Raw genomic sequence first — 9421 nt, 5'->3', positions numbered from 1 at the left:
CGGATATTAACTATAGAAGCCCAACGGAAGGCACCTCATCAATCTCGAGCCGAAAACACTCGCGCATGTTTAAATCACAGAATGAAATAAATTATTCGCTTCACGAAAGCTGTAACCTAACCGAAGCGTGATAGAGCTAATGACTAACTGCAAAAGGAGGACATGCACGCTTAAATGAGGGCAACCTCTAGGCCGGGGCTGGTTCCCCCGCCGATAGCTGGCATGCGGACATTATGGGAAGGTGAAAATTGATGCACAAAAGGGTGCACATTTACCTTATGAATAAACAGATCGGAAGAAAAACAGGTACGCGCGCGAAGGTGAGGGCAACATGCATTGGCTCGCACCGTCGATGAGCCGATCGAGGGTATCTGCACCTCATTTCTCGATGGTAGATCGCAGACGATGAAGTTACTTCTGGAGCGTGGGCTACTTCTGTTAGGTTTGCTCGTTCTCGGCACGTTAGAGCAGGAGCTGACATCGCGAAGCAATGGTGAGGCGGCGCAGATCCTTACCGAACCACGGACCGATCGTAGTCGCTCGAAGCGAACGCTGGTGTACACCTTCAATAGCTGCTCCGGGGTAAGTACGGAAGTGCTCGAATTTACCTACGCTTAAGGATATGAGTGATCATTTTTCACGCGTCCCGGATTTATCGTCAGATCCTGATCGCCATGTCGATACCGCTGCTCGTGACGGGCAGAAACATTTTCGTGTCGTACAACTTCGAGGCGAACTACAACATGCCCACGGACAGTACGGACTTTACGCAGGGCATCCTGAAGAAGGGCGACAACGAGCAGATAGAGGGCGGTACGGCACGGAAGGTTGGTCGCTCGATTACGACACCGACTACGACGACGACGACGGTGGCGTCTCCCCGGGGACGATCGAGCTTCAGTCGGAAAAAGTTTTACCGTACGATCGACGTGAACCTGCAGCGCTACGGATTCGCCGGCAAACGGTGCATCCTGCGGATGATCTGCGATTTGGCGCAGACTCCGCTCCAACACGAGAACGGCGTGTTGGGTGATTTGCTGCAGTTGATTTTCACGTAAGTGTCTCGTTCGGGATCTTTGAAGTGATCGCTTTGACTGGTTCTTATTCTCTTTCCCTCTGTTTGATTTCTTCCACAGTCCATCCATGTCCAGGGATGAGAACCTGCCAGTTGAGTTCTACCGCGCCGAGGAGCTGGGCCGCAACGATAGAAACTGTTCCAAATATCGGGTACATTGCCCCTCGAATCCAATCGACTTAGTAAGCTTCGTGCTGTAGATTAAAACGGATGATGAAATTCATTATGTTATATTTATTCATTATTTATTTTATACTGAGAATTAAATTGGAATGACGAACCGTTGGGTTACTTTTTGGTAAAAAATGTACGTGTTTTTGTTTTATAGTTGGCAGTTTAATTTCGTAGCAGAAATATCACCACAAATATCTCGTCGCAAAAGAAATATTCACACTAAAACTATCGCGCTTGGGACTTTTCCGCTATTTATGTTCAAAATTAGGAAGAAAATTTTATTTTTGAATACATAAAAATAAACATTCCATTAGATGTGCGAAAGTCATGCATTAACATTTGGTAGCATTGTTAAACCTTAAGAAATAAATATGATTGAAAAATCACCTTACCAGTCAAAATGACTGATCCGGTAGTTCTAGTGTTAAATTAAGGATGTTAATAGTATTATTAATAGAGTATGATCTACGATTGATTTGCAGAATATTAAATTATTTGAATATTGATCTTTTTTTGTATGGAATTGAAGGATAAATTTAGGGGGGTAAAATTAGATTGGGTACCAGTACGCCCCGTTCGTGATTTCCGGTCGTAAACAAGCCTCGTTACCGTTAGGTGGATGCTTGTTAACGCCTGTAGCGCCCGGGATTTCGAATGCAGCCAGAAAGATCACGCGCGCTCGGGAGATTAATTTTTTTTCGTGCAGATGTTCCGCGGGAAAATTAACACTTCATTGGAATTTCATTGGATGATTTTTTCAACAACACCTGTTCTCCCTGGGTGGTAAATGACGACTTTCGGCATCTCTCGGGCGTGGAGGAGTTGGAATGAAATCGAACCATTCCGATGGGCCACAGTGACCTTTGCAGTTTGGTTGAGTAAAGATCAGTTAACATTGTCGGTGAGAGTAAGCGACACTTTTGGCAGAACCTGGAACCTTTATAAGAACAGCGGTGATGAGATTTTTCTTTTTAAGCTGATTTAACTTAATCTAAATTACATCAGTTGAACAAATAACAACGGCTTGGTTTCAATCTGACAATAATAATTTTGATTTTTCAGACGAGATCGTTTCGTTCAGTAAAATCATTTCCCAAATGCCGATCTCCTCGGATTCGATTGTCAAGGGATCAAGTTTCCTCGTTAAAGTGGTCAATTATCGAGGCAGCGGAATCCATCCTCTGTTAACAAGGTGTTAAGTTCTTATCGAATCAGGGTTTCCAAAAATTCTTCTGCCAGCTCCCGAAGTAGACCCGTCACGAGCACTACAAACAACGGTTAGCGGGCAAACAAATAGCGGGGAAAAGGAAAACGACGTGACAGAAACGACGTCACCGTTTGAGGCACAGTTAACGAGGTGGAAAATGGTAACAGGCCAGTCAGTTGTATTCTACTTCCCGCGAGCGCGCCGTGGGACCAGCAGGAAGCGATGCTTTCGAACGTGGCACTTCCGTATCTCTTTCTTCTGGCGGGGCTTTCCGTCGTCCATTCGTTGGCCGGGAACGAATTGCTGCACGGTGAGCTGGGACGCCACAAGCGCACGCTAGTGTTTACCGAGGATAGTGCAACAGGCGTAAGTGTGGGAACGATTTCGGTGGCCGGATGGAAACTGTGACTGCCACCAACGTATGTGACTTCTTTTGGCAGATCCTGATCGCTCTTTCGGTGCCGCTGCTGATCACGGGAAGGAACATCTTTTTGGCGTACAACTTCGAGGCCAACTACGGCATGCCGGGTGATGCCAGTGACTTCACGCAAGGCGTGCTGAAGAAGGTCGACAACGATCAAATAAACAAGGAGGAGGACACACAGGCCGGCGGATCGGAAGATCGTGCCATCCGAACGACGTCCGGACAGCCCCCGGTAGCCCGGTTCACGCGAAAAAAGCTATACCGTACGATCGAACTCAACCTGGCCCGGCACGGATACGACGGGAAAAAGTGCATCCTGAGAATGATCTGCGAGCTGGCCAGCTGGCCGGTGAACGAAACTAACGGGGTCATTGGAGACTTACTGCAACTAGTTTTCACGTGCGTGTAATAAGCTCAAGGTGTTACTCGGAGATGTGCCATTAATTGGAATCCTTTTCTTGCCTTGCAGACCGTCAAATTCACAATGCGAGAAGCTTCCGAGCGAGTTCTATCTGGCGGAGGAGTTGGGACAACAGCAAAACTGTGTCAAGTACACGAAACATTGTCCACATGATCCACTAGCGGCAATCAGTTTTTTCATTTAAATCTGATCAATTGTAATTTGTGATAAATTTAAGAGAGTCATTGTTTAAAACAGTTTAGAATATAAAAATTAAAATATAAAGTAAATTCTTGCTTTGATGCTCAATTGGTATAGCCTCAGTATTTGTATATAAGAATTAAAGATAAAAGTAGTTAGACTTAAAAAAGGCAGGTGTCAGCATATAATAAAATAGAACAAATGAATTTATGAGTTTTCCCTAACGTTTTGTTTTGTAGCAATATCTTTGCTACTTGAAAAGATCCGCATTATAATATGTAACATGCGAAACAATGTTCTACAATATCCACACTTTTGAGTTTTCAAAAATTTATTCGGTTCAATTTAAAGCAGAAAATAATCAATTGAATGGATATAATCAATTGAGAAGAAGGAGAAAATAATCAAATGAGAATTTAAATCAAATAATCAAATGAGGAAACTTTTACAGGCAATCGACCGAAAAAGTAAAGGATTTGGGAATCGACTGGAGGACAAAAGATATAACTGTTAACTGAACTATATATTTACCAATCTATAAACAGGAATGTTAAAACATTGCATAGATGTGCTATAAATATAATCCGAGACGTTTTTGTGCATTTTAAAAACAGTTCTAAGATATGGAACTATTGTATTCTTAAACAACTGAAGGTAATCATGAAACTGACAAAGAGATTGATTTGTTGTCAACGTGTTTGTTATCATCGATTTTGTGATACCCTTTGCGTGACTAACAAGCATTACATTTATCTATTCAATGTTTCCCATTGCAAACATTGGACCGGTCAGTTCCTCCATCTCATTTCCGCATGAGAAAAGCTTTCACCTCATCGTGCAGCAGCCTCATCTTGTTAGTCTCAGGGTCGTGAACGCCGGTGAAAATGTCCAACAGCGAGTGGGCACACTCGGGAAAGATTCGCTCACAAGGGGCCCCGGTTCGGCCGAGTTGCTCCGCCCGGAAGTACTCATTGTCCCGATGCTCCGACAACGGTTCGGTGGTGCTCGACGGTCTAGAATGGAAGTGTACGAATGGTCTCAGTAAAATCGTATGATTGGAACCACTTTCCACAAACTCACGTAAAGGCGATATGCAGCAGCTCGGCAAATATGCCACCCGTGTGCGTAAACTGTGCCTCCGCGGCCTCGCAAACACTCCGCAGCACACAGGGCCGCCCCGGGAGGCCATAGTTTTCGCTCAGCTTCTCCAACCCCTTGTACATGGTCCAGCGGGACTCCTTGGCGCTGTATCCGTCCAACTGGACCGGGTCGATCTCCTTTGGTGCAGGCCACAGCACACCATCGTGTTCTGGTTGACCCAGTACCTGCTCATCCTCCTCGTCCGTCCAGTAACTATCGTCACCGTCATCAAACTCTTCGCTACCATCGTTGCCGTTATCGAGCGATTCCTGTTTGATCGCAATATTGTCCACCTCGTACCGTTCGTATCCGCGTACCTGAGGCGGAAGCTGAGTCACCGGAATGGCTCCCGGTAGGATCCCCGATAGGTCACGCTTGGACAGAGCGCGCCTGCTGTCGTTCCAGTTTTCCCACAGTTCTGGTTTCAGGTCGTCCACTTTGGTCGGCAGGAAGTATTGCGCCTTCATTACCCAACCGCTTGTGATGGATTCCGGCGTTCCCACCGGGATACCGATGCCACTGATCAGTTGGTGACGTGTTGGTGCCGTTTCCGGTACGATTAACCAAGGGATGAAATCACCCACCACCATGGAAGCTAGGGGGAGAACACTTATTGCACGAAGGATCACCTTAAATGACATTCTGAGGATACTTCACACACACGCGCACTAAAAAGATCCTCCTCCGGAAGGTCAAGTCCCAACGTGCGCCAAGAAGTTTAGGGACGCAAATCGTTGTAATGTCGTACACGGTCTGCTCCATGAAGCAAACGATCGCTCTTCTGGGGTTTAACAGGTACTTACAACGTCTGTTAGCACCTTCCGGCAACTGGTTGCACCTTACGGTAGAACTCACCAGCTCCCCCGTTTCTTGACCTGGTTTTCCGGTCGGAATGGGTCTACAAAGCGTAAGGAAAACGCAACTCAACGACTCGTCTATAAGTTGTTGAAACTTTTATTGACTTTCTTATGGGATGATAAATGTTGAACAAAAAAAGGTGCTACTCCGTTGAGTGAAAGTTTGCTCGCGAGCTGCTGGAAACCGCCGGGGCGACCTAGAATCTCGCGTATCAGCACTTCAGAAGCTAGACCTCTGGTAGACTACCGCATGGACAGTATGGGGTCAGGAAATATTGATGATGGTGGCAGTTGTGTGAAGAATGATGACGCATCGGAATGTAAATCGTGTACGCCGGAGAACATGTCCAGCAGAGAAGTGGAACATTCGCGGAATATGTCTGCACAAGGTGCCCCATTTCGGCCTAATTGTTCCGCACGGTAATACTCGTTGTCTCGATGTTCGGATACAGGTTCGTTGGTCGTAGAGGGACTAAGGGGATAAATAAACAGATAAAAAATATTAATTTAGCTCATCAATTGCCACACGGTTTTGACTATGAGGCTTTAATAAACTCTCCTGCATCAGTGCTTCTTACCTAAACACGATATGCAAAAGCTCAGCAAACACACCTCCCGTGTGGGTAAATTGTGCCTCGGCCGCCTCACATATACTGCGTAATACACACACATGGCCTCCGAATCCGTAGCCATTACTTAGTAATTCGATTGACTTGTAAACATTCCATCTACTGTTTGCCGCGGAGTATCCATCTGAAGAAGACGCTCCAGCGGGTGGAGGAACACCAGATTTCGTTGACTCCTTGTGGTTTTCGTTTTCCTTCTGCTCAGCGTCACTTTTTAGCCACATGTTCTTCAAACTCTGAAGGTTTTCTGCCAAGTCGTCTTCATCATCATCATCATCATCATCCTCTCGAGCCTTTTGTGCGTTTTGCGATTCCTCCGCCGGTAACGGCTCAACGCGAATCGACACATTGTCCACCTCGTACCGTTCGACCGTACCACGGCGGAAACGGTCGGGCATAGCACGCCGACTGTCGTTCCAGTTTTCTACATTTACCGGCTCATAGTCCGACGGTAGACTCGGCAGATAGTACTGGGCCTTCAGTACCCAGCCCATTACCACCGAGTGCGGCAGGCCGACGACGGGCACACCGACGCCTGAGATCAGCTGGTGACGAGTCGGTGCTGTCGGCGGATACACTAGGATCGGTTTGCCTCGAATCAAGAAACGTCCCTCGTCCGTAGCGCCCGAAGTGCTGGTCGAATTCTCTACCACTACCGTCTGTTGGCACGCCAATGGAAGCACCAGGGAAAGCAGAGACACAAACAACAGCACCAACATGATCACCGGTCGTGCGTGTGTGGACAGATGAAGACAAAAGCGACTACTGACGACAAACGAATCGTTCTAGTGCCCCATAAACCCTGAGAATGATTCCTCCTGTGTTTTTCAGCGAAGGTGATCTAATTATTGGCCACGCGCCGATGGTTATCTCACACCTTTCACTCGTGGATTACCTGTTCTATCTGGCACCTTTTGGTTTCGGTGACGGAACTGCCCGGTGATCGATGAGTTGGATGAAAATAGTTCATTTCTGTTCTAAGTAGGCCAATATGTCTGGGAAGCTACGCCATAAATAATTAAACTGGATCCAAATAGTTTCTCGAGCAGCTTAATGTTCAGATGGTAATTAACATAAATGTAACATAATTCTTGGATTGATCTACAAAAGTTGTTTTAGATTTTCAAACCTGTACCTAACATTTATTCCGACAAAAAACTTACGAACTCAAGTGGGTCTTTTGGGCAATCCGTTCGGTACTGATCACATGAACCATTACTTCCCGCCACCTCCGCCAGAAGGTACTCTTTGGGTAGATTTTCATCCATTGATGAGGAAGGACTGTAACAAAGAACAAAAAACTGTGATTAAAAGAAGTGCTGGTTGACTGCAATTCATATAATATCCACCTTAGCATGATCTGCACTAGATCACCGATCACTCCATTCGTTTCCCGGAAGGGATGCAGCGCTGCGTCACAGATCATTCGCAGTAGGCACTTTTTCCCGTGAAAATGTTGGCTGTATAAAAATAAATCATATGAAAAAAAATGTATGGCACGATCTTGCATTCTTCATCATACCCCTTTAGCTGCTTTCGTAACATTTTGTAAATCTGACGACGTGTTATCTGTGCAGTTACCGGTATTAGATCATCTCGTTTATCCGCACTTCGCTTCCTGATGCCGTAGGACTCCACGGGGCGCGATGGTGCCGTCAGCGGTTCCACAATACCTTTGATCTACAGACCACAACATACACATTCATAGTTCACACACCTCAATCGGACGAGACGAAACTTACGTAGTTTGCAAAGCCCTCGGAGAAAATGTTAGCATCCGCGGGATTGTTATAGTTGCCTTCAAAGTTGTACGACATGAAAATGTTCCTATCCGGTATGCCGAGCGGTACGGCAATGGCGAAAATAATCTAAAAACCGGGACGACAAACTAATCACATGTTCATGTCGGTTTTTCCCCTTTTCACTGCGACTTACCCCCATCGCTGCATTAAGCGGGAATGCGATACGTTTTTGACGACTTTTGACGACGTCGTTGGCTGGATTCGTTTGGCCTACGGCCATTGTGAGCACGCATACTCCTAGCACGATAAAGCAACTCCGACAGGCTAACATCTTTTCGAGGAACGGTTCCAGATGCGACTAACGGCGAAATGGGGACAAACTCCCCATCGAACTGCTTTCGGATGGGAAATGTAAAACAATCGGTATGCTCCAGTCAATCGACCAACTGATGGTCTAATTTAATTATCTTTTTTCTTCCAGTATATCTCTAAAGAAAGAGAGAGAGAGAGAGAGCAGCAGCAGCAAGAGAGTCACAAGATAGTGGCGATGACCAAAACTGGAAAAAGGTGTTGAAGTCACATCTCAATCACGGTGGATATCAGGCGGAGCAGATTGGTGCTACAAAACATCCGATACCGTTCGCATCCATCGTTTGCACCGCTCGCTTCCGCTTTGAAATACTCCACCGGCAGATCCTCGTCCATGGATGACGATGGACTGCAAGAGTGCAGAAATGGTAGCAAAGAAGGTGTCATAAGTTGAATCACTTTAAAATATTTCTCCTACCTGAAGATCACACTTATCACATCCCCAACCACACCATTATGCTCGGGGAGGGGGAGTTCGGTCAATTCGCAGATGATACGCTGCATGCACCCAGACGAATTCAATCCGTACAGCTCCATCCGCTCCTCCAGCTGGCCGTAGAAATAAGTCCTGCTAAATCCTGCCTGCCTACGATGGCGTCTGTTCGTCTCGATCGCTTTGGTTAGGTTGAAGCTGTTATCCTTGAAGCGCTGGTACCAGAGGGAGTATTGTGTGGCGTTCGTCGGAACACCGTAGTTTGCCTCGAAGTTGTGGGAAAGGTAGATGTTTCGGTCAGGCACGAGCAACGGAATGGCAATGGCAAGGAGATACTGGAGAAAGCAAATCACCATTAGTGTTACTTATCCTAACCACTCCGGTGCGTCTAGGCGTGCTGTCTTACTCCCATGGATCCACCAACGGGAAATGCCAATGCTGCACGCTCCTGCCGTTCGACTGGCATCGAGGAACCCATGACGACGTAGACGATCGGAGAATGTATTACCCCAACCAGGATTATCCATCTGTTGTTGCGCATCTTACGGGAGAACTGAACCGGGCTGTAGATCTTCACCAACTGCTCGCTTTGCATAGCTCCATCGGGTCTACTTGTGCATTCGCTGCACTTTACCGTTAGCTGCACCAGTTAGATAAAAGGTGTTAAATCTTGCAAATCCCTTTGCAAGTCTCATTATGCCGATGCATTAATCCGAAATTTTGTTTTAAGCGTCGTTCTTTCACTGCTAACGAAATGTATTCTTACATTTCAC

The 9421-nt window shown here is 46.3% G+C and overlaps 5 protein-coding genes across 5 annotated transcripts; 2 read left to right on the top strand and 3 right to left on the bottom strand.

The window, feature by feature from the left end:
* The first annotated feature begins 405 nt into the window (after positions 1-405).
* LOC131289056 (uncharacterized) lies at positions 406-1275 on the top strand. The gene is made up of 3 exons (XM_058318256.1): positions 406-582; positions 663-1054; positions 1137-1275. The coding sequence occupies exons 1-3, from the start codon at positions 406-408 to the stop codon at positions 1273-1275; spliced, it is 708 nt and encodes a 235-aa protein (XP_058174239.1).
* A 1403-nt stretch (positions 1276-2678) lies between these two features.
* Positions 2679-3485, top strand: LOC131284132 (uncharacterized). Its single transcript, XM_058312986.1, has 3 exons — positions 2679-2822; positions 2897-3279; positions 3350-3485. Exons 1-3 carry the CDS (start codon positions 2679-2681, stop codon positions 3483-3485), a joined length of 663 nt encoding a protein of 220 aa, XP_058168969.1.
* A 798-nt stretch (positions 3486-4283) lies between these two features.
* Positions 4284-5211, bottom strand: LOC131284131 (uncharacterized). Its single transcript, XM_058312985.1, has 2 exons — positions 4562-5211; positions 4284-4494 (listed from the first exon to the last, which is right to left on the bottom strand). Exons 1-2 carry the CDS (start codon positions 5209-5211, stop codon positions 4284-4286), a joined length of 861 nt encoding a protein of 286 aa, XP_058168968.1.
* An 841-nt stretch (positions 5212-6052) lies between these two features.
* On the bottom strand, positions 6053-6823 carry LOC131284130 (uncharacterized). The gene has a single exon (XM_058312983.1). It carries the CDS (start codon positions 6821-6823, stop codon positions 6053-6055), a length of 771 nt encoding a protein of 256 aa, XP_058168966.1.
* A 423-nt stretch (positions 6824-7246) lies between these two features.
* On the bottom strand, positions 7247-9189 carry LOC131284129 (uncharacterized). The gene is made up of 8 exons (XM_058312982.1): positions 9055-9189; positions 8634-8983; positions 8438-8564; positions 8040-8204; positions 7847-7972; positions 7627-7784; positions 7454-7564; positions 7247-7385 (listed from the first exon to the last, which is right to left on the bottom strand). The coding sequence occupies exons 1-8, from the start codon at positions 9187-9189 to the stop codon at positions 7247-7249; spliced, it is 1311 nt and encodes a 436-aa protein (XP_058168965.1).
* Between the last annotated feature and the right edge of the window lie 232 nt (positions 9190-9421).

Source organism: Anopheles ziemanni, chromosome 3 (genome assembly GCF_943734765.1).
Source record: "Anopheles ziemanni chromosome 3, idAnoZiCoDA_A2_x.2, whole genome shotgun sequence".
NCBI classification, from domain to species: Eukaryota; Metazoa; Arthropoda; class Insecta; order Diptera; family Culicidae; genus Anopheles; species Anopheles ziemanni.
This window is presented reverse-complemented; position numbering and strand designations above follow the sequence as displayed.